Below are 23747 nucleotides of genomic sequence, written 5' to 3'. Positions count from 1 at the left end.
TGTGTGTGTGTGTGTGTGTGACTGGCTTATTTCACTTACCATTAATGCCCTCAAGTTTTATTTGTGTTGTAGCGTATGTCAGAATTTCTTACTTTTTAAGATTGAATAAGAGTCCATTGTATATACACACCACATTTTGTTTTATCCATTCATCTGTTAATGGAAACTTGGGTTGTTGCCTTCTTTTGGCTATTGTGAATAATGCTGTCATGAACATGGGTGTACAGATATCTCTTCGAGACCCTGCTTTCAATTTTTTTTGAGTATATACCCAGAAGTGGCATTGCTAGATCATATGGTAACGTTTATTTTTAATCGACATGTTTAGTTTTTGGAGGAACCGCCATACTGTTTTTTCATAGAGGCTTCATCATTTACATTCCCACCAACAGTGCATAAGGGGTCCAATTTCTCCCCATCCTCATTAACACTTGTTTATTTTATGTTTTAAAGGAAGCATATATTTTTTAAACACGTGACACTTTATTTCTTAGAAACTAAGGCTGCCAAGATGTTAAGTCTCAGTCTCCCTGCTCTCAGGAAGTTGGGGCACAATGGAGGCAAACTGTCACATACAGGAGACAGATTAACATGTGAGGTGTTAGGTGCATAATAGAGATGGAATATAGCTCTATGTAAACACAGAGAAGGAAATGAGGAATTATTTGGGGTAGGTTTTACAAAGGTCTTGACCTTTGTAAAAGGTAAGTGGGAAGGGGTCAGCTGGAAAAGGAAGGGTATTCTAAGCCGACAGAGCAGCACACAGTAGCCAACATCCAAGATGGCCTCCAGGTTCCAATTATTCTCACCTCCTGGCAGATGTGCTCTTGTATAATCCTCCCATTATGCATTGGGACATTGAATAGTTCAGACCCATAAAACCAATAGGATATTGTGTGTGACTTCTGAGCATATATTATAGAAGAACTTGTGCTTTCTTGCCATTGTGCCCTCTTGGATCTCTCACTCTGGGGAGAGTCAGATACCATGTCATGAGGACCATCAAGATGCTTTCTGGAGGGTCCTAAGTGATGAGGCACTGGAACCTACTGCCACCCTGTCAGCATGAGAGTATCAGCATCGATTAGTCTGCCATGTGAGGAAGCCATCATGGAAGCCTATCCTCCATCTCCATCAAGCCTTCAGATGACGGTAGCCCTGGGCAACATCTGACTACACTCAGCCAAAACTGCTCACTCAACTGCTCATGATTTCCTGACCAAAACCATCCAAAAGCCAAAAACCGATGGGAGAAAATAGGTATTTATTGTTTAAGCCACCAAGTTTTGAAATAATTTGTTACACAGCATGCGATAACTCATCGAACTAGAAGCACAAAAATGAATACAGAGCTAGAAGCATGAAAAGATCTGGTATACAGGCATACCTCAGCGATATTTCAGGTTTGGTTCCAGACCACCACAATACAGTGAGTTGTAATCTTTTTGCTGCTGGAGGGTCTTGCTTTCAATTTGTAAAAAATGCGACATTTGTGAAGCGCAATAAAGCGAAGCTTAATGGTATGCCTGTACTGTGGAAATAGTGACATGGGAGACCACAGCCAGGAACCCCAAGGTCTGTGTGAGCGTGTGCGAGGGAGCCATCTGGTGGAGGAAGTTGTGCTTAGACATCCCCTTCTCTCTTCCCACTCCTGTTTCTTCAGCTTGTTTTGCCCAGCATTTTCCCTTTAGTATTTCTCCAAGGGCCACGGTGAGGTTTATGAGTCAATTATGTGGGCTATACACACTCTTGCTATAGTTAAGGTGTTATTCCTCTTTTACTATTTTATTTTCTCCCTTAGTTTCTTTCACCTGTCTGCTATCCGGGGGAAAGTATCAGTGGCACTAGGATTTGAGGCAAAGAGTGAAAACTCAGAACGCCGGAGGAGGGAAAGAAGGAACTATGAGAACTTAATTATAAAAAATCCGAGTCAGACCTCATAAAGTGGAGTCTAGCTGACTAGTCTCTAATTACCAGGGGGAGCCTTTGTTCATTGATGTTGGCCACGACTTTGTCCCTTTCTGGTCTGTAGAGGCTTCTTCTACCCTCCAGTGATCCCTCAAATAATATCTAAGAGTTCTTGAATAATATCCCTCAATTCTATAGTCGCCAGAAGAGAGAACCAATAATACTACTAGCTACAGCCAGCCCGAGGCCAGTGATCCAGGCAAATTCGAGGATGAGGGACTGCAATTTACCTTTGGAGTAAATTACTGATGGTAGAATTTCAGACAGTTAAGATATTGAAGAAAAAAATTTCTTCATTCTAGAGGAAGTTCTATACTTCTTCTCATTCTGAAGAGAAGAGTCAGAGCCTCTCAGACAAGCCTGGGCCAGCCACAAAGCCAAGCCCATTTCTTTAAAAAGTAGGGGGATTTCTGAATATAATTAGTGGTATACGGTAGTCCTCCCTTATCCACAGTTTTACATGGAAAATTCCAGAAATAAACGATTCATATGTTTTAAGTTGTGTGTTGTTCTAAGTAGCATGATGAAATCTTGCGCTGTTTCGCTCTGTCCTGCCAGGGATGTGAATCATCTTACAGTCCAGCCTTTCAACATTGTATATGCATGTACCGGCCCATTAGTCACTTGGTCGTCTTGGTTATCAAATCAACTGTTACGGTATCGCAGTGCTCGTGTAAAATCAAGAAACCTTGATTTTACCTAATAATGGCCCCAAAGTGCAAGAACAGTGATGCTGGCCATTTGGATGTGCCAAAGAGAAGCTAAGCTGTAAAGTGCTTCCTTTAAGTGAAAAGATGAGTACAGTACAATAAGATACCTTGAGAGCACAAGAGACACATTTACATAACTTTTAGTACAGTATATTTATAATTGTTCTATTTTATTATTAGTTATTGCTGTTAATCTCTTACTGTGCCTGATTTATAAATTAAACTTTATCATAGGTGGGTATGTATAGGAAAAAACATAGTATATATAAAGTTCGTTACTATTCACTGGGGTTTCAGGCATCCACTGGGGGTTTTGAAACATATTCCCCTCTATAAGTGGGGGGACTACTGTATATGAAATTTTATTTGTCTACATTCTGGCCGTTTGGAAGGGGGACATCCAGCTGGGGCAATCAGGGAAGGGGTACAGACATTTGACTCCTGCTTAGATGAATAGTTTGGATTTGCATCAAAGCAGGGGGAAGGGCATTTCTTGCTAAGCTCACAGCCCAAGCAAAGCAATGCACAAGAAATGGAGGGGTTCAGCTGGCTGAAGTTAAGAGACTCCTGAAGTGGAGTAGCAGGGAATAAGGCAAGTCAATGCAGACTAACATGACTGTGGTATAATTGGGGTGTTAGGAGTCAGATGACACATTAGGTTCAAAACGAGTTTCTGGTTGCATACTGGCTGAGTGGCATTGAAGAAGTTCCTTAACATGTCTCACATTCCTCATCTGTAAAATGGTGATAACCCTAATAGGGTTGTTGGAGGAGGACTAGATAAGAAAATGCCTATAGAGAGCTTGGTCCAGTGCCTGGTGGTTGATAAACCCTCAGTAAATAAGCGCTGGCGTTATTCTTAATGCAAAGCCATCGGAATCGTGCTGTAAGGGAGATTAACCAAGAATCACAGTGAGAAGTGGATTGAGTTGGGAAAGGCTTGCACAGGCCTCTGTACACAGTACCTACTCAGAAAACACTGAACAGAATTGCATTCTATTGTTGGCCTACAGGGCATACAGGTGTCTGCCTTTTGTGGGCTCACAGTTCCGAGGAGGGGAGTTGAGTACTAAAGCTGGTGAGGAAGGAAGATACAGACGTAAATTCTTCAGTTTAGCTTTTTGCCAACTGTTCTCTGCTGGAATCTTTCACAGCAAGGCGGGGAAAGCGAGGGCCAAGGTCCCAAAACGCTTGCTCCCAGGGCTCCGCAGGATTTTGCGAAAAGGGGTCGCGCGGGGACACAGTTGAGTCAGGGCGGGGCTGAGATGGAAAAAGTGCGAAGGCGCAGGGCTGACAAAAGCGCCTACCTGTGCTGTGCAAGAGTGGGAGGAGCTAAGGTTGGGAGCCGCGCCGGAGGCAGGGCGGGCGCGATGACGTCACGGCACGCCGCCGCAGAGCAATTCGAGGAAGCGGCGGCTGGGAGGAGGAGGAGGTTTTCTGGCCTGCGACTTCCGAGCGGCCCAGGGGAGAAGCGCGCTGTCGGGGTGGGGCGGGCCTGAGGAAACGCTCCGGGGCCCAGCGGCCCTATCAGTTCCCCTTGGCCGTCCTCGCCCCTCCCCCAAACCACTCAGCGACCGCGTAGGTAAGATGCCGCTCCCTCCCATCCCATCGTCTCCGCGGAGTTGGGCACCTGGACGCAGTGGAGGCCTCCACTTGCTGGCCCAACGATCTCACGCGTGGCCTTCCCTGCTCTGGGCCGCAGGCCCGCGGCAGGCTGTTAGGGATGCAGACATCGTGGTCCAGGACTCTGCCGGCGCTGACCTACTTCACCTTCTCCTGGACTCCTACTTCGTACTCGCCCTGGGTCCGCTCGTCCTAGTTCCTCTTAGCTCGGCCTGCGGGGATTTAGGGCTTCCGGTGGCTCCTTTGTCACTCCCCCTGACCTCCGTTAGATTGCAGCTCACTGCTTCGGACTGGTTTATGTTGCTGTGCGCCGAGGTTCCGCCCCCTTGTTTTCCGCTTAGAGTTTGTGTTGGACTTTGAAATTAGGAAAGAGGATGAGTTTTCTGTGTCTCCCCTGATCAGAGAAGGGCGATGGTAATGGGATGTTATGCAAGGTGTTGACTGCCCCTTCGGGGTCAAGGGGGAAAGGGGACGGATGGTCCAGGGAGTTGGGAACAGAATGGGGAGGGAAGGGTTAGAGGATGGGGCAGGAAAAAGCACTGAGGTCCTGGAGGATGGGTAATTCATTCATTCATTATGCGCCCACTGGGTGCAGAAACAGTGGTGAATGAAAGACATAGTCCTTGACTTGGTGGAGCTCAAAGTTAAGAGGGGCAGACTGATAACTAAGCAGGGAGTTTTACTTTGGTGTGATAAATCCCGGTAATGTGAGTAAATGATCTTTTGGGAGCATTGGGAAGAGTCTCCCAGTTAAGACTGGAGGTGTTGGCAAAGACTTCTCTGAACAAGAGAGTGATGTATAAGCCAGATACCTAAAGGATGAGTAGAAATTGACCAGGAGAAGAGTGGGAGAAAAATATTTCAGTATATCATTTCTCTGGAAACCCCAGGCTGCCTCCCTTCAACAACCGTGTATGCTTGGTCTTTACACTGTCTTTACAGTTTATACTCTTGATGGGTCTGTTGGAAAAAACATTAGATGGAGAGTCAGAAGAGCAGGATTATATATCTGGATAATTCACTTTACCTTGCTGAATGTGTTTCCTCCTCTGTGAAATGGGCATTCCACCTGCAGCCCTGCTTGCCTTACAGGTTTATTTGAGGCGCCATTGAAATATTGCAAGTGGAAGTGTTTTGAGCATTGGAATTATGATGCAAATGACGGGAATTATTGTGGTTACAGGATGCAGACATCAGAGCGTGAGGGGTGTGGGCCAGAGGCGAGCCCCAGCGTGATGCCTGAGACTTCCCCGGAGTCTCCACCTGCCCCTACCAAGTCTCCGGCGTTTGATCTTTTCAACTTGGTTCTGTCCTATAAGAGGCTTGAGATCTACCTGGAACCCTTGAAGGACGCAGGTGATGGTGTCCGGTACTTGCTCAGGTACAGACTTTGTAGAGTTGTTCTGACCTGCTGGATCTTCTGCCTTATGTAGTTGTGCCTGGACATTTATGCAGTGACTGGGCTGTCTTTTCTGCTATTCCAGGTCCACCCTGTGTCTCAGGCCCAGCCCAGGAGAGGTAGGCACTGGGAACCATCTGGCCTTTCTCCTGAGTTTCTTCTTTGTGGTTGAATAAGCTCAGACCTCAGGACCACTAACTAACCTTGAACATTGGGCCTTCTATATCTGGAGCATGCTTTTTTTTTCTTCTTCTCTCCCAGTATTAGCATAATAATATTAAAATTAGGATGTAATTTTGAACGTAAGTTAAATACAAATACCTGTGAAGAAGCAGGTACTATTTTTACTAATACTTTAGAATTATGGGTCTCAATATTTTTTGTTCCTATTTTGCTTCAATTTTCATCCTCCACAATTTTCTTTTTCTCTTTTGAGCTCATCTTATTTCCTATGTTAAAGTATTTTATAGCTACATGCCATTCCACTCCCTAAATACTTCAGTTTCTAAATAAGAACATTTTTTCATAATCGAAGTAACATTATACCTAACAAAATTAATTTCTTGATATCATCCTATACCCAGTTCATATTCAGATTTCCTCAGTTGTCCCAGGAATGTCATTTACAATTTTTTTGGGCCAAATCAGGTTACAGTCCAGGACTACGCATTCTATTTGGTTATTATGTCCCTTAAATCTCTCTCAATCTAAAATGATTTCTTCTTTCATGACACTGACTTGCTGAAGAGACTCAGCTGACTGTCCTGGAGAATTTCCTACCTAGATATGTCTGGTGGCTTCCTCGTGGTATGAACTGAAAGTTAGATCTAAAGGTTGGATTAGATTCAAATAAAAAAAAAATTTTAAACAAAGGTCATATGTCCTAACATTGCATCTCATTGGGAGTACATAAAACCTGGTTGTCCTAAAGAGCAGACATTCTTAACCTGAAGCCCGTGAATGGGGCCTTAGGGGTCAGTGAATCTCCTGAAACAGAATGAAAAATTGTGTGTGGGCACACGTGTATATTCCTAGGGAGAAGCTTCTAATTTCTATCAGATTCTCATAGAGAACTTCAACCCTCTAAGATCCTTGAGAGAGATAGGTAGGAGAAAGGGAGATTGGAGTTGGGTTAACCTCAAAGGGTGCTATTGAGTTGTCATTCTTACCTCAGTGTGGGAATAGTAGGAGGTTTATTTTTAACTTTCTGACCAAGGCCTTAAATTTGTCTTGTTTTTTCAGAACCCCTATAATTTATGGCATTATCTCTAGAGATGAGCTAGTCAGTTCTCTACTATTAGATCATTGTGCTCTTGGTGCAAAGGATGGTGAAATAATATGAGGAGGGGCTCATTTTATAATCCCACCATGACCAACTATCTGAAATGAACTTCAGTCTTCCCTAGGGCCGGGGGTAGGCTCTGGAGAGCATGGGCTGCGCTCTCTGGTGTTTTCTCATGTGCGTGCACATGTAAGTGCAGACTTATGTCTGTGTGTCTGTGTGTCTATGTTTTCCCTTTTGTGGCAAAGCATAAAAGTTAAATATATCCTGCCCTTCTCCTTTTCCACCACTGGTCTGTTAGTGCTTCTTGACACTAATGTGTTAGGCCTTTTCCATTTTATGAAATTAGAAATCTCAGGATGTGGTGGGATTGATTAAAGCTGGATGGAATAGAAGCATTGGGCTTAAAAAGCCCCCAGGAGCTTGTGGTCTCGGACCTCTGGGAGACAGAGCACTGGTCTGTGAAAGTGGCTGTCAGATTAGTTTGTGCATTTGATTGTTCTTTTCTTAGTAAAGAGGATTTGACTTTGATGAGAGACCTAATCTTGAGCTTCGGCTGTTAGGTCTGAAGCCTAGAGCTGCAATAGATTTTTAAAAAGACTCCTCTTTTCTGGGATCAGCTACTCTAGTAGGAGGGTCTCCACATCCAAAGTGTCAGTGAAGACAGGATGGGAGAGGCTTTAAAATGAAAGTGACTTCAGTGGCTGTGTGATACTTCTATTTCCGTAATGGGATTGGCTTTAGAACTGACTTTTAATTTGCTTTTACCCAGGTAGCTGCCACTAGATGGATCAGAGGCCTAATTAAGGTGGTACAGTTGGAGTGTGATGAATTTTAAGAGAAAGGCAGAGAGGTCATTGCATTCCCTTGCTATAACTTTTATTAAGAAATAAAAGCAGCACATAAATTAGTTAACCTCATTTAGTAACTCTGAAATACCCCAATTAGAGCAAAGGAAAATACATTTTAAGTTTTGAATACATTGCTTGCCAGCAGCTTCCCTGTTTATTTATTTGTCTGTTTGTCTCTCTGTTCTGATGGCTGACTTTAAATACACTGGCACTGCTTTTTAGACTTCATTACTTTCTTATGACATCTGTCCCTCTTTTTCCCCACTAAATGTCTTTTTATCAAGGTCTAGGCCATCAGTGTTTGTCCTCAGCAACCTGAATCTCTGGTCTTTCTTCCTTTGGTGGGGACTTCCGCTTTGCCATCAGGTCGTGATGGTGGGGTCTTCCATCTGTTCCAGTTTACTTAGGGCATGTTTGCTGAGAGAATGCTACATCCTGGTTTCGTCTTCATTTTTTAATATAATAAAGTAAAGTATTTTTCTTCTTTCGAATTAATGTACATTTAAAACAAACTCAAAACTGCAGAAATAAGAGAGTCACAAAAGGGGTCAAAGAAATTCTTCATATTTTGTTCTCTCGTTTATTGTATTAGATGAATGTTGTGCAATGAATATATATATGTTCTTCTGAAGCTGTAAGAAACAGTATTATTTGTAAATTATATCTCAGTAAAAAAATAAAGGGCAATTTTAAAGAAGAATGTTTGTCATTGTCACCTTTTAAAGAGAATAGAACCTTAGAAAACACAGATTAAACAGTATTAAGTAGGTTTCTTAATAGATAATATTATGAATTTTTCTTCCTTCTTGGAGACAGTTCTACAGGTCGTCTAGTTCTGAGAGGATGCCTTTTCTTACCCTGTGACCTAATGTGTGACCTTAACTCATCTCACTCACCTATCCAAGTGAGAGGCCCACTTTTCGTTTTTCCTCAACAGTCTGAGCTCCAGGCCCCTCCTCTTGCTCCTGGCTTGATGACCCACCAGGGCTGACTCACCCCACTTCCCAGCTGGAGGAGTGGCCATCTTTAGTGACCAGGACCCTCTGTGTTGCAGGTGGCAGATGCCTTTGTGTTCCTTGCTGACTTGCCTGGGCCTCAACATCTTGTTCCTCACTTTGAATGAGGGTAAGAAGTGCTTCTAGGGGCCAGGGTTTTTTTGTGAATAAACATGGGGAGGAATTTCGAGAAGCAGCCCTGAGTGAAGGAGCTGCTGGTTTTGCCTTGGAGTTGGCCTCCCTATGTGTCTCCTTGATGTCAGAACACAGGCTCTGGAGAGATGCACTCTGGGCTAAAATCCTGGCTGGGCTGCTGGCATTACCTAAGGCCTAATTTTCCTCATCCGTAAAGGGAAGATAATAACAGTGCTTTCCTCAGAGGGTAGTTGTGAGGAATGAGATATTCTGTGTACACTTAACATAGTGCCTGACACAGAATAAGCAGCCAATACATTATGGTAGGCCCCCTCATCCACGGTTTTGCTTTCCGTGGTTTCAGTTACCCATGGCCACCCATGGTTCAGAAATATTAAATGGAAAATTTCAGATATAAACAATTCATAAGTTTTACATTGGGTGCTATTCTTAGTAGTGGGATGGAGTCTCTTGCCATCCCGCTATGTCCTGCCTGGGGTGTGAGTCACCCCTTTGTCCAGTGTACCCACACGGTATATGCTACCTGCCTAGTAGCGGCCTAGGGTTATCAGATCGACCGTTGTGGTATCATAGTGCTTGGGTTCAAGTAACTCTTATTTTACTTAATAATGGCCCCAAAGTACAAGAGTAGCAATACTGGCAATTCAGATATGCTAAAGAGAAGCCTTAAGGAACTTCCTTAAGTGAAAGGTGAAAGTTCTCTACTTAAGAAAAAAATTGTATGCTGAGGTTGCTAAGATCTACAGTAAGAATGAATCTTCTATCCATGAAATTGCCTAATTTATAAACTAAATTTTATCATAGGCATGTACGTGTGGGCCAAAACAGTATATGTTGGGTGCAGTACTCTCTGTGGTTTGAGGCATCCCCTGGGGGTCTTGGATCACATCCTCTGCATATCTGTTATCGTGCTTTTCTTGAGTGAATGCTGATGCGTTGACCTTTTTCCATTTTGGCTTCTGAGCTGATTTGGAGGTCATTTGGGGCATGACATGGAATGAGGGAACCAGGAAGGTGAGCTGGTAGAGATTTTTGCCACATCTGTTGATTTTCTCTGGCTCAGCAGATGAGCCTGGTGGGCATTACCGGGGAGTCACTGCCAGTGAGGAAGACGTGTGGACGGGTGGGTGGCTGTAGGGGTCTCAGGTAGTGATGTCTCCTGGAGACCTTTCATAACAAGATATGCTGTGACCCAGCCCTTTCTCTTGTTGGGACTGGCAGATGGCCACAGAAAAAGTTGAACCCCTCAGGGAAAATGAGTGAAGGACCTGGGACAGAATGTTCTGAGGAGCCGAGTCCTTTCTGCATGTAGTCATTCTTCTGAACTCACGTTTCTCAAGGGCGTTTTGTTTTCTATGGAGATATGGATTCAGTAGGTTGAATATAAACCCATTTCATATAATATCTCATGTTGTTCCTCAGTAGGGCTCTTCTTTACCTGGCGAAAACTCAGATATCATTCCCAGGGTGTTTTTATTCAGGTTTTTCTGAATATATTTCCAAAGCAAATCAGTTCACATGACAGATACTTAACAAGCATTTACTCTGTGCCCAGTGCTCTGTCAGCCTTCCTTGGTTGTACCAAAGTTCCTTCTTTGGATTTTCTTTCAGCTTCACTATTTCTCAACCCACAGTGGTCTGGAGTACCCTAAAAGCCAAAGGAGAGGCTTCTAGTCTGCCCCAGTGGCCCAGAGATCAGAATGTCAGTCACTGGGGACTCTTGGCAGCCAGATCCAGGAACGAGCCACCCACTGCAAGCTACCATAGGGTTTTTAATAGTAAAAAAAAAAAATGGGCCTGGGGCTATAGCAGTGACCAAATAGGCAAAGTCTCAGCCTTCAAGAGCCTACATTTGTGGAAGAGACAATGACCATACTTGTAATTTGTCATGTGGTGATAAATTTTTTGAGGTAAAATACAACTGGGTTAAGGGGCTCAAGAGTGAGGGGGTAGACACTGTTTCCTAGGGGGTGATCAGGGAAGGCCTCTCAGCAGAGCCCTGGAGGAGGTAAGGGAGGGAGCATGTGGACATCTGGGCGGGTGGAGGCTCCTGGTCCTTACCTGCTTACTGACAGTGTTGTTGATCCCATAGGTGCATGGTACTCAGTGGGTGCCCTGGTGATTTCAGTGCCCGCCCTTTTGGGCTACCTGCAGGAGGTTTGCCGGGCCCAGCTACCCGAGTCTGAGCTCACGCGGAGGAGGTATCACAGTGTGAGGCAGGAGGGCCTGCAAAGAGTTCGCTTGTCTCGCCCAGAGGCCGTGGCTGAGGTGAAGAGCTTGTGAGTATGGAAGGGGCCAGGGAGGTGAGGGAAAGTCACAGTAACACCTCCCACCACACTGAGTGTGCCAGGCATCGTATTAGGCAAACTACAGATGTTATTTCCTTTTATCTTTTTAACACTTCTGGGAGGTAGCTACTATTATCTTCATCCATTTATGGACAAGGAAAAGGGCTTATGCCGCTAGAAAGTGCCCGAGCAGGGATGAGAATCCAGATCCAGCTGGTTTCACAGCTTGTGTTCTTTCCACTAGAGAGACAGTTTAGGGTTTTGACTAAGCATGTGCCCACATGAAGCACTGCCTGGGTTCAAATCCCAGCTGTTACATTTACTGGCTGTATAGCATAGGACGAGTTGCTCAGCCTCCCTGTGCCTTGGGTTCTTCATTTGTTAAATGAGATAATAATAGGCTTACCTCATAGGTGGTTGTGGAGATTAAATGAATGTCTAGTACCCAGGAAATGTCCAGTAAATATTAGTCATCGTCACTGCACTATGGAGAAACTTCCTAAATGTGACAGAGGCGATACTTCTGTGGAAGCACCTTAAGACTGTTGAATAATACTGATGTAACAGCTTCAGTGCCAGCTGCCATTTCCTGAGCCCTCCCTAAGCTGGCCTCTCTTGGTATACAGCAGAGGCATCTGTGGAACTTCAAAAAAAAGTTATAAACAAATGGAGGACAGCCCCAGAAAATCTGAGTCAGTTATTTGGAGTAGGGCCTGGGTATCTGCAGTTTTTTAAAAAACCTTTTTACTTTAACATGATTTAAAACTTATAGAAGAGTTGGCAGAATAATACAAAGAACTCTCATATGCCCTTTACTCAGAACAATTATTAACATTTTGCCACATTGGCTGCATCTATCTCTCTACACACATTATTTTTTTCTTCCTGAACCATTTGAAAGTAAGTTGCAAACATTATGCCTGTTTACCCCAAATACTTCAGCATGTATTTCCTAAGAACAAGGACATTCTCTTATAGCCATAGCCCAATAATCAAAATTAGGAAATTTTATGTTGATTGCATTAGTATTAGTACTGTTATCTAATATAGAGTTTATAATCAAACTTTAACAGTTGTATTAATAAGGTCTTTTTTATAAATTTCTTTCTGATCCAGGATCCAATCCAGAATGACACATTTAGTTTTTATGTCTCTTTAGTCTCTTGTAACCTAGAGTAGTCCTAGTCTTTGTTTCTCATGACCTTGACATTTTTTAATAGAACACACTTCTTATTTTGTATAATTTTCCTCTGTTTGGACTTGTTTGGTTCCTCATGATTAGATTTGAGTTATGCATTTTGGGCAGGAAATGTCAAGTGATGTTATGTCGTTGTCAGTGCATTATGTTAGGAGGTACACGATGTCCGTCTGTCTCATGGGAGATTTTAACTTTGATCCCTTGGTTAAGGTTTCTCCACTATAAAATGATCACTTTACGCTTTAGAGTTAGTAATCTGGCGGGGTATACTTTGAGACTAAGTAAATACATTGATGGGTCTTGCCTTTACCAATTTATTCATAGGATGATTGCAAAGGTGATTTTCTAGTTGTCATTATAAGCTGGCATTCTACTATAATTCTTACTTGTTATTAATATGAACTCAAGATTTTTTATTTAATTCAATGAGTTATAATCCATTACTGTTATTATGTATTTTGATTTCAAATTGTCCTAGATTTGGGCAGTAGGAGCTCTTTTGAACTAGCTCCTGTGTTCTTTCACTATGTCCCATCATGTTTGAGTGCTTCCTTACTTTATGGTACAATAGGATGTTCAAATTCATCTTATACTTTCTCTGCTCTAGCTTTAGAATCAGCCATTTCTCCAAGGACCCTTTCAGAAACCAAAGTCTGGGTACTCATTGCACAAACTTGTGCTCTGCTTTTGGAGTGCATCCGTTAAAACAAAACAAAACAAAACAAAACAAAACAAAACAACTATCCAAGTGATTTTGCCTTATACCCCAGGTGGAGACATATTGATCTACCTACCTCTTGCCATTTGCCCTCACAGCTCTAGTGTATCTGTGAGGTGAGTACACTGCTCATTTTATAGAGGAAAACTATTGCCCAGTTAGGTAAAGGCCCCACATCAATAGCTGGAAAGAGACCATTGTCTTCTTTCCACTCAGCAGGGCTTCCAAAAAGGTGACTGAAACTGTCAGGCTCTTTATCCTTTCCAGTGGGTTTGAAGAGACTGGCCATCCCGAGCCAACTGTGCCTCTGGAGTCCTAGGTTCTGCTACCGCAGAGCTCTGTCAGGCCCCTTGGGTGAGCAGGGCAGGGCGTTCTGTTCACAGACGCCCCCTGTGTCCGCAGCTTGATCCAGCTGGAGGCCTTCCTGAGCCGCCTGTGCTGTGCCTGCGAAGCCGCCTACCGTGTGCTGCACTGGGAGAACCCCACCGTGTCTTCACAGTGAGTGGCCCCCTCAGCTTCCACCACTGCTGCTCTGGAGGAGTTTGCGGCCCCAGGCAAAGCCAGCTGCTTTGAGAGGACCGCTGTGCCCTTAGGTCATGGGAAGAGAGCCCCTAAGGCTCTTGTGTGCAGACATGCACCTGGGCTTGTGGGCACAAATAAACTGCTGTGGTTTGGGTACCTTCTTTTAGGTCTGGTAAAAATATTTTAGTAATAGAAAAATAACTTGCCATGTAATCTCCCACCTTGATAGAGCAGCTGATCTTATGTTTAGATTGACTTCAAGAGTTTATCATATGCATATACTTTATAGCTCCATAGTGTATGCGAGATTTCTTTTTTCTTTTTTACTTATATCATAAATGATTTTCTTGGTTGCTACATGACTTTTGGAATTATTTGTAATATCACATTAATATAGATGGTGAATATATTATAATTTATAGAATCATTTGGTTATATATTTAGTCAGCTTGTACTTTTTATTACTCACCCTGTAGTGCACATTGTCATCGGTTTAGCTTTAATCTTTTGAATTTTTTTTTTAGCATAAATTCAAGGATGGAACTACTGGATCAAATGGAAGGACTGTTTTTGAGGCTCTTTATAAATAATAGTGACAACTAATATTTATTTAGTTTTCCCCTTTGTTCCAGGCCCTGTGCTCAACCCTTTCTGTGTATTGCCTCACTCTTCCTAGTAACCCTGGGAGATGGGCACTATTTTAATCCCCAGTTTACAAAGGAAGGAAGTGTTGCTTGGAGGACCAAGGGACTTGCCTAAGGGCATACAATGAGAAGTGGCAAAGCTGGATTCAAAGCCAAGGCTGTCTTATTCTAGACTTCAGAGTCTAGAGCCTGAGGAATGATGAACACTGAACCAATTTATGTGGCCCCAGCCTCATAGGGCCACCACTGCAGCCTCACCAAAGTCAGTTGTTAGCAAGCAGCCACTTCCTTAGGGTTGTAAATCTTTCCTCCTCACTTTGTTGCCCACTTGTTTGATTAGCTAGACCTTGTTGGTTTATTAACTGTGCTCAGAGCTGTTTTTTGCCCAGACCCATATTGATGTGCTCCAGGTTGGTTTCCTTCTGATTGTGTGAATTTATGATCCTGTGGTTCCTGTCTGTTGTTCCAGGTTCTATGGGGCTCTTCTGGGCACGGTTTGTGTGCTGTATCTGCTGCCTCTTTGCTGGGTCCTTGCTCTTTTAAACAGCACACTCTTTCTGGGAAATGTGGAGTTTTTCCGAGGTAAGTCTTGGAGAGCCTGACAGCTGGGGTCAGGCCAGCTCTGAGGGCTGGTTAGGCTCCTCCTTGTTTATCTGTCTCTGTAGTTGATCGTCTGTTTGCTGGACCTCCCACAAGGGGGCAGCACCACACTAGGGTCGTCCCTCAGAGGGCTCTATTGGGCTCTGCCTCTCTGAGATGTTAGGTGGGACACAAGGGAGGTTGCTACTGTATAGGTCCCTCTGCCTTTCTGAAGCAGGTAACTCACTGCTTACATAATATGGTGGCGTCTGGGAGATGAGGGAGGGATGAGGTACTGCCATCTGCCTCTTGGGATACAGCCATCTGGAGTTGCTGCCACATCTTCGTGTGATCCCAAAGTCCCCATCAGCCATCTGGCTTCTAAAGCAGTGAGGCAGTCTGGGGAGGTCCTGAGTCACAGACGCCTGGGCCTGTACATTTGTTTGGGTGATTGCTATATTTGTTTTCCTCCCTGTGGTCAGGCAGTTAATTATAGAAGCCCTTATTTAGCAAGCACTTACTACATTTAATCTCTGTATAGTAATCTCAGGGGGTGGGTGGTGGTATCGCTGTTTTGTTTATGAGGCTTAGGTTAGGTGACTTGTTCAGAGTTAGGAGGGCGACTCTTTCCTGCAGCAAAGAATGGGGTGTTAGAGGAAGAGGCAGCCAGACCCAAAGTGTCACTCACTCCATCCTGTTTCTGCCTCCCACCCCACTGTCCTCACCCTGGCTAGTGGTGTCAGAGTACAGGGCCTCTCTGCAGCGGCGGTTGCATCCCAAGCAGGAAGAGGGTGCCTTCCAGAGCCCACCACCTCCAGATGTTGGGGGGAAGGGCGTTCTGCCAGACTGTACGCCTGCACCCACACCCACAGAGGTAAGCATCCCCCAACTTCAGGGCAGAGCCTGCTATAAGCACCTTCCAGGGTCTTCCTTTTACCAGCTTGTTCATACCCCATAGCTCCTGGACTGGCCTCTTTTGTAGTTCCTGTTTCTTCCTAGGCCTCATCTCCTCTGAAGTGCGTAATAATAATAATTGTAGTAATAATAGCCACTCTGGTTTATTGAGTACTTACTCTGCTATTCCAAGTACTTTATAGATGTTAACCCCACAAAGTGTAGGTTCTTTCTGAGGACGAGGTTATTCTCATTTGTGGAGGAGAAGGCTGAGGCACGGAGTAGTTAGGCGAGGGCGGTAGGGCCAGGAGTCTTTTAAGGAGTCTCGAGCCCCTTAACCCGGTTGCCCTGTGGTTCTAGAGCTCGTACTCTCAGCCACTGTGCTGTACAGCCACTGGAGGTCTGTTCATGGTCTTGGTCCCATTTCCCTATCCCTGCTAGGTCAGAGAGTACCCTCTTTCCTGTGACTTTCTTCTTTCTTGCAGTTATGCCATTTCCTCTGAGGCAGGAATAGCTGTTTTGAGAAACCTGGATGCTGGCTCAGGGCAGGTGGTCTCTGCCTTAGGGGGCAGGGCTGCCATCCTTTCCTTCTCTAATAGAGTCTCTCTTCCCAGGACCTCACACCAGGCAGTGTGGAGGAGGCTGAGGAGGCTGAGCCTGATGAAGAGTTTAAAGATGCAATTGAGGTGGGTGGCCCTTACCCAACACCCTCTGTTGACCAGGCAAGAAGTTGGGTGGTCTTGGAGCCATGTGGCTTCTCACATCCTAAGTCTGAATTTTAAAAATTCCCTTATATTCAGCCGAGAGGCTGAAACTTGCTTTGAGCTAGAACTCACTGGATGAAAGGATGCCACTGAACTTCTGCCCATCCCGTCGCTGATCTAGTCATCTGTCCTGGTGCCCAGGCAGGGCTGGCTCTGGAAGCCTCTGGAAATGTGCCCTGCCAGGGGAGGCAGATCATTTAGCACCTTGGCTGGAGCTTGGCCCATTTGATGTGGGGAAGGCAGATCTGAGGGAGGGCACTGCCATGGGTCTCTGACTACTCTTAGGCTGGCTGAGGTCTGAAAGATGTCATTTTAGGGGGCAGGGAGGGAAGGTTGGAGAAAGTGGTTGCATGGCCAAGTGCTAGGTCAGAGAAAGTTAAACAGCCTTCCTGGTGTTAAGACAGTGGTCCAAACTGATAGTTTGCAGAAGTGTTTTTTATTTGGCATACAAACCTTTAAAAAAACTTTTTTGCGCCAACATTTAAAAATGGAGATTTCAGTGAAAAGTCTGGATTTTCAATTTTTCTGAAAAACCAGAGGCTCTGGAAGCCCCGAGTCTGCAGCAGTCAGTGTAGCTGAAGAGCAGCTATCTTTTTTAGAGAAGTCACATAGTCCCCATCACTCCCCGTCTTTCCTGGTCACTGAGTCCTAGTGGCAGTTGTCACTTATTGTCACATTTGAGCTATTGTTTTCTTATAGTAGGAAATCATTTCTCTTTATGTCTCTTTGTAAAGTGGGAAAGTGAGATGTAAGAAGTGGAGTCTTGTGAGTTTTCTGCCACCAGGCCTGTGGTTTATGCCTCGCCCATTCACTCATACATCATCTCCATTCACGTAGCCATTTGCGTTTTCAGCTGCTATGAGATTTCTCTGAGACTTTAGTGTACTATTGTAGACTGTGAATCTTGATGGCGGTGGTGGTAGGGAATATATATAATGGCCTTTCAGGCATTTTTGTTCGTAACCCACATTAAGGAACACAAGTACATCTTGGCCCATTTCACACTTAGGTCTGTAATATATGTAAAACTTAATTGAAACAGAAGTTTCTCGAAAAATACATTGAAAGGGATATTTTCTTTTCTATTCTGTTAAAATAATGACTCAATTAGTTAATTTTACCTAGTTTGAATAACAGTAGTACATAGCTTCTCCCAAACTTATTTGATGTTGGCCTCAAATGGGGGGCCTCTGTTAATGTCGCCCTTTGGGACATGCTCAGATAACTGAGTCATACTTAAGTGTTTCCTTTGCTTACGGATCCCCTCCTAGCACCTTCTTTTCTGCTATCTCTCTCTGTGTTTTCTTTCCTTCTACCCCTCACCTTGGGAGGCAGGAGACCCACTTAGTGGTGCTGGTAAGTAGGAACCTGGGTGAGGGGGGCCGGGGCTGGGCTAGGGGAGGGTAGCCGAGCTAGCGGTCACCATGCCTTGTGGGGTCTGCCGTGCTGGGGTGCCTCTGCACGCAGGTTCTGGAGCCCTGCCACGAGGTGGGCAGGAATGGAAGGAGCTGTTCCCACAGGAGGATGATGAGGGTGCCCCATGCCCAGCAGAGGATGAGCTGGTCCTACAGGACAACGGGTTCCTGAGCAAGAATGAGGTGTTACGCAGCAAGGTGTCACGGCTCACAGAGCGGCTCCGCAAGCGGTACCCCACCAACAACTTTGGTACGTCCAGAGGACAGGCACGGGGCGGGAGCCATGGCCTTATGGGCAAACTCTTGAAATTGTGAGTACTGGTTTGTGACAACAGCGAGGAGTAAAGCTGTGTCCATGGAACCCTGGAAAATTAGCAAACACACAGCGGGGCTGTTGAGAGAGTGAGCGTGGGTTCTCTCTTGTCTCTGTGTCCTCATTGAGCATTATTAGCTCGTGGGAAGATAAGGACCTCAGTTCTGGAAACGTCACCCCAGGACTGCAGAGAGATGTCATCCTGAGGTATGCAGAACCTCAGAAGGCAGTGTGGCATAGTGCCTGAGAACAGAGTGTGGAGTCTGCCTGGTGCAACTCCCGGCTCCACTGGGTGTCTTTGGGCAAATTATTTAACTTCTGTGTACCTCCGTTTCTCCTCTGTAAAAGGAAGATAATAAGTTCTTATCTCACAAGGTTGTTATAGGTCTCAAGTGAGATAATAGTAAGTGCTAGCTAGCACTGTGCTGGCTGGTTCATAGTAGGCATTTAATAAGAGGCACTGTGAATATGAGAGGCCCTGGTCCATCCCGCAGGCGCCTTGGAGCCTGTCTGCAGCTTTCCTATCTAGGTAGAAGCAAGTCAAAGCAAACAGTATCTTCCTCTGGGCATGATAGAGCCCTGAAGTCCCTTCTCCCCAGTGAAGTTCATAGATTGGCCACTCCTTATTTTACTGGGGGCTGGGGGTGTTTCAGGAAGCAAGGCAGCTTTGGAGAAGGGTGGACTTGACTGTCATTAGCACAGCTTGGAATCCTGGCTCAGATCAAGAGAGTGAGAGTTGAGCCAGGTAGATTTATGGCTGAAGTCTAGAGAGTGGGTGACATGGGAGTCACCCTGGTCCTAAAAAAGAGCCTGCCTTCTGCCTGGTGTCAGCTGGCAGGGAAGAAGACGGGGTGGCTGTACTCTATACTCTGGTGGGAAAGACTTCTAGGGTCTGTGCACTAGGAGAAGCCCCTGGGGGAACTGAGCAGGGGGAGAAAAGGCAGTGTGTCCTGAAGCTGATAATTGCTCTGGCCAGATCATAGGAGTCATTTGGGCCCCCAAGTTCTGAAAACTTCCTCCAGTAACCTTATCTCTTCTCAAGTTTTTCTAGGACCCAAATCAGCTTCTTTTTGGCCCCACAGGGCTCTCTGGTCCCCTTTTGGGAGCACCTTCATGCCTACTGTGGACCCTGCCTTTTCTCCCCAGCACAGTTCCCCCTGCCTGCATGGAGTTGTCTGCACTGAACCACAGTACTTCTGGGGGTAGCCCTTAGAACCTTCTTGGCTCTTGTCAGGGTTTGCTTTTGCTCCTGGAGCTTGTTGAAGTCGTAATACCCAGTGTGGCCTGTCTTTTCCTCCTCAGATCTCAGTATGCCTCCATCTTTTTGCTTTTCTTCATTCACCTGCGTGCACCCCCTTCATGTCCTTCCTTGTTGCAGCCCACCTTTTCCATCTTTAATTTTCCTGGCTTGTGGGTGGGAGGTGAGCACAGCTTCTGTTAGGCCTACTTTCCTTGAAATAGCCTCTAAAAGAATGATTTTTTCCCCTCCTTTTCCATCTTTCATCTCGTCTTACACCGCCCCCCTTACCTCCTGCCAGTCATTTTCTAAGCTGCCATTGACTCCTCTGTGATTGTCTGAAGCTTCGTCATCTTGTGTCTGGTTGTTTAGGCAAGATCTCTCTCCCAGTTCTAGCTCACCCCGTTCTGTCTGCCACTCACAGCGCCTGCACCTCTTGCCCTGCACATCTTCTTAGACGGTGTCTGGTTTTGAGCTGTTCTTCTGAATCTTTAGATGACAGAAAGTAGGGTCTGGGGTTTTAGGAGAGATTTTTCTCTTTACCTGTGGGCGGAGTATTTGTAAGGTGACACTTTGGAAAGGGGTCACGTCAGGCAGGTTTCATTTGAGGTGGTTGGAGGTGCCTCCTCTAGGGGATCCCTGTTGTCAGGTCCCTGCCAGGTTGGTGTGGTTTCTAGCGGGTAGATTCTGCTGGATGCTTGTCTGTTTTGGCTGGACCTCTAAGGGTGGGTCCTCTAAGCCCCAGGAGGGTATAGTCTGGAGCCATCAGTTCCCTCCTTTGGTCTCTGGATCTGGATTTTACTCTTTAGTGTCCCCATTTAGAAGACCTAGGAGTAGGTGAGAGTTGAGAGGCCTAGGCTGGGTCAAGGCTGAGCTGCTGCCTCTGTTTCTCAGGGAGCTGTACAGGCTGCTCGGCCACCTTCTCGGTGCTGAAGAAGAGGGTAAGTCTCCTTGAGGGTGTCCTGTTGGGTCTCAGTCTTGCCCCACCTGGGCACCTCTCCAGTCCCACAGTAGTCCCAGGTTCCTTGGGTGGGATCAGCTGATGGAAAGAAGAGGGGTACTGGGGTCTCTATGTGCTCAGGGCTGGGGGATGCATCTGATACTGACCCTGGCTCTCGTCTGCAGCGGAGCTGCAGTAACTGTGGAAACAGCTTCTGCTCCCGGTGCTGCTCCTTCAAGGTACCCAAGTCCTCCATGGGGGCCACAGGTGAGTGGTGCAAGCAGCCCAGAGATCAGGGCAGTGGGAGGGCTTGGCTGGTTCCCACTTCCTCTCAGGAGGTGCTGCCTAAGGATAGGAGTGAGGGGTCAGTGAGAGGTCAAAATAACTTGGGGTCCTAGTCTGGCCCGTGGTAATATCTCTTCCTTCACCCTTTTACAAACAAAAAACTGAAGTATTTGATGCATGCAGAAGAATATATATTATGTAGCTGAATTATGAAGCGTAATAATGAATGCCTGTGACTGCTTCACTGAATTTAAAAAATAGAGCAGCAATAGCCACACCACCGAGGCTCCCCAGCGCCACGCCTGCCTTCCCCAGAGGAGACCATCATCCTGAATTTCATGTTTTTTCTCATTACCTTGGTGATACTTTTACCAAAATAAAAAGAACGTCTTTTCCTTCTATAAAAGCTGTACATACTCATTGTAAACAAAACAAAACAAAATACAGATATTGCAAAAGGAAGAACACAAGTGTGCACATAGGGTAAATGCATATGCACATTCTAAAAAGGGTACACGTTTTATGTAGTGCCTTGTAACATGTTACAATGAGAAATCAAGGATTTTTTTTTGTTTTTCCTTCTGGTCATGCAAGTAGTATATGCTTATACTAGATATGGAAATTATAGAAGAAGGAGGAAGAGAAAAACAAATTTTGTAATCTTACCATCCAGAGATAACCACTGTTAAAACATGTGGTTATCTCTGGATGGTAAGATTACAAAATTTGTTTTGTAATTTTTCTTCTGATACCTTATTTAAAAAACATTTCTAAAGGTATTCTGTTGGTGGCAAAGTGATTTCTATTGCATGGAACCTGGGAGAGGCCTGCTGCTTCCATGGTCACCCCCAAAGTCTCTGGTTCCCATGAAAAGAGAGGTCTCTGAGGGCAGGCTAGTGAGCCAGGTCTGTGAGGGTGTGGGCCAGGCAGTGGGTCCTCTGCAGGATGTCGGGGATGGGGGAGGTGGTTCTAGTAGTTCGGGTCTTGAGCGAAAGGGCACAAGAAAGCGTCTCACCAAGTTCTTCCTCCTTTTCAGCCCCAGAAGCCCAGAGAGAGACTGTGTTTGTGTGTGCCTCGTGTAACCAGACCTTGAGCAAGTGAGAAGAGGGGAGAGGGTCCAAGTGGGCGCCGGTCCGTGAGCCAGCAGTAGACCCCACTGTCCCCACCCTTAGCCCCATGTGGCGTGTGCTGGGCAAATGTGGCCTGAACTCTAGGTAGGCTTCCCCTTCCTGCCCTTACCATCTCCAGCTGGGTTCTGGAACTGTTCCCCACTCCTGAAGATGGCCAGTAATGACTGCCCTCAAACCCTAGAGGGAAGAGGAGCCCTTCAGAGGCCCTGGCACGTTTGCCTTGCTCTTCCCTGGGCTGTTAGTGGACTCAGGGCTGGGCCGGGAATGTAAGCTAGAGGGCAGCAGTGAACCATGCCTGGTCTGGACTGGGATCTCTGAGAATCAGGACGTCTCTCCACAGCTGGGAATTCTGAGACCGGAGATTCAGAAGTTGGGAAAAGAGATTCATCCTCTCAGTGGGTCCTGGGCCAGCCCCTTGGCCTCTGAGAGTCTGCAGAGTGCTATGCCCAACTCTGCTGTTTGAATGTCCCTCTAGGCATCAGGATCTCGTCATTTCCCCACCAGAGAGTGTGGCCAGGGCTAACAAGACCAAAAGTGCTTCTGGAAACAGGGTTGAAATTCTCAAGTTCCCCCAGAGGAGGACACATCTAGTGGGGCTTGGCAGAATCCTTAGTCTTAACTGGAGCAAAACAGAGAGAGCCCCAGCAGCCCAAAGGGTCTCAGCCCTGCCTTATGGAGACCTTGACGTGCGAATGTCAGCCCTCATATTTCCCTGGTGTCTTCAGCCCTGCTGGATAAATGCCAGGCACTCAGATCACTTCTGTTCCCCCTGTTCAGAGCCTTGGGCTTCTCTCCTCTGGTTCAGAGCTATATTTCCCTTCCCCAGCCCCTCATCCCACAGAGTGTGAGACCAGGTGAGCAGAGCAGAGGTCCCGAAGCCCTTGACCCTTGGCCTGGGAAGTGTAGGATCTCGCTGGGCTGGGTCCTAGATTCCAGGGTTGTTCCCCAGCAGGACAGTCTCAGTTGTGGGATAAGGCCACTTGGGGTCCCCATCCTCTCTCCAACAATTTCATATTTACTTTTAGACTCGGGTTCTGTGCCTCTCTAAGCCATGAGTGGACCCAGGCACCCCTTCCTTCCCCTGGAGCTGCCCTGCCTTTTGAAGTATTTATTTATTTATTGCATGGTTCCTGGGAACATATGGCACAGGGGATGGGCTGAGGAAGATGGGGCTTCTTCGGCCCTAGGATGCTTCCCTGGAGTCTGCCTGGGACCCAGAGTCCGTAGGAAGTGGAGATGTTTCTCTACCCTGAGCAGAGACTGAGGAGGCAGGTTGGGGAGACAAGGACCATCCTAGGCCAGTTTTCTTGTAAGGCCACCCAGTCTAGCTAGGGCGTGGCAACCAGGGACCTGCTGCAGGCCAGCGAGGTACAAGTCCCTGGGGAATCAGGCAGGCTTTGGTGTATGGCCTTGCGTGGGCTTCTTTATCTTGTTCAGAGATGAGCGTTAAGTACCCTGTGCTTCATTTACACTGGAGTGGAACTAATAGGACTTCTGTGTATTTGGAGAATTGTCAATAAAAAGGCCTCAAGCTTCTTCCGTTTTTGTCTTGGTCCTTCCTGTCACCCTCTCTCCCTGAGGCTGGAGAGCTGGATTTCCCCCAGTGCTGGCTGAGTTTGTACACCTGGGCCATGCCTACGGGACAGGGCTGGAGCGGGTATGGAGGCTGGAGTCTGGGTGCGAGATGGGGGCAGGGGGAGGAAAGCCGTGCCTTGTACAAGTTGGGCTCAGCACATGTTTGTCAGATTGCTTTGAGGCTCTGTCTTGTGACCAAATTGTGGGGGCTGGAGGTTGGTTTGGACCAGAACTTGGTAAATGCTAAGCAATGCAGGCTTT

The 23747-nt window shown here is 46.0% G+C and overlaps 1 protein-coding gene across 7 annotated transcripts; it reads left to right on the top strand.

Annotated features, from left to right (window-relative positions):
- The first annotated feature begins 4060 nt into the window (after positions 1-4060).
- On the top strand, positions 4061-23447 carry ZFYVE27 (zinc finger FYVE-type containing 27). Of its 7 annotated transcripts, none has more exons than XM_039871581.1 (13): positions 4061-4260; positions 5485-5682; positions 8888-8958; positions 11077-11263; positions 13591-13686; positions 14824-14936; positions 15668-15807; positions 16442-16513; positions 17927-17947; positions 18112-18256; positions 20451-20497; positions 20682-20763; positions 20949-21442. In XM_039871581.1, exons 2-13 carry the CDS (start codon positions 5486-5488, stop codon positions 20981-20983), a joined length of 1206 nt encoding a protein of 401 aa, XP_039727515.1. In that variant the 5' UTR covers positions 4061-4260; position 5485; the 3' UTR covers positions 20984-21442. The 7 variants fall into 7 exon arrangements, with proteins under 7 accessions (XP_039727515.1, XP_039727516.1, XP_039727517.1 ...); XM_039871582.1 differs by having other exon boundaries at positions 21043-21439; XM_039871578.1 differs by lacking the exon at positions 20949-21442 and adding an exon at positions 21818-23447 and having other exon boundaries at positions 4063-4260.
- Positions 23448-23747: the final 300 nt, after the last annotated feature.

The sequence above is a fragment of the Pteropus medius genome, unplaced genomic scaffold, assembly GCF_902729225.1.
Source record: "Pteropus medius unplaced genomic scaffold, Ma_sr-lr_union100, whole genome shotgun sequence".
NCBI lineage: Eukaryota > Metazoa > Chordata > Mammalia > Chiroptera > Pteropodidae > Pteropus > Pteropus medius.
Note: the sequence above shows the minus strand (reverse complement) of the source record. Positions and strands in the feature narration are given on the sequence as shown.

Coding starts and splice junctions, on each gene's coding strand:
- ZFYVE27 (XM_039871578.1), top strand. CDS start 5,486: ATGCAGACATCAGAGCGTGAGGGGTGTGGGCCAGAGGCGAGCCCCAGC. Junction 11,264..13,590: donor GTGGCTGAGGTGAAGAGCTT/GTGAGTATGGAA, acceptor CTGTGTCCGCAG/CTTGATCCAGCTGGAGGCCT. Junction 15,808..16,441: donor CTGCACCCACACCCACAGAG/GTAAGCATCCCC, acceptor CTCTCTTCCCAG/GACCTCACACCAGGCAGTGT.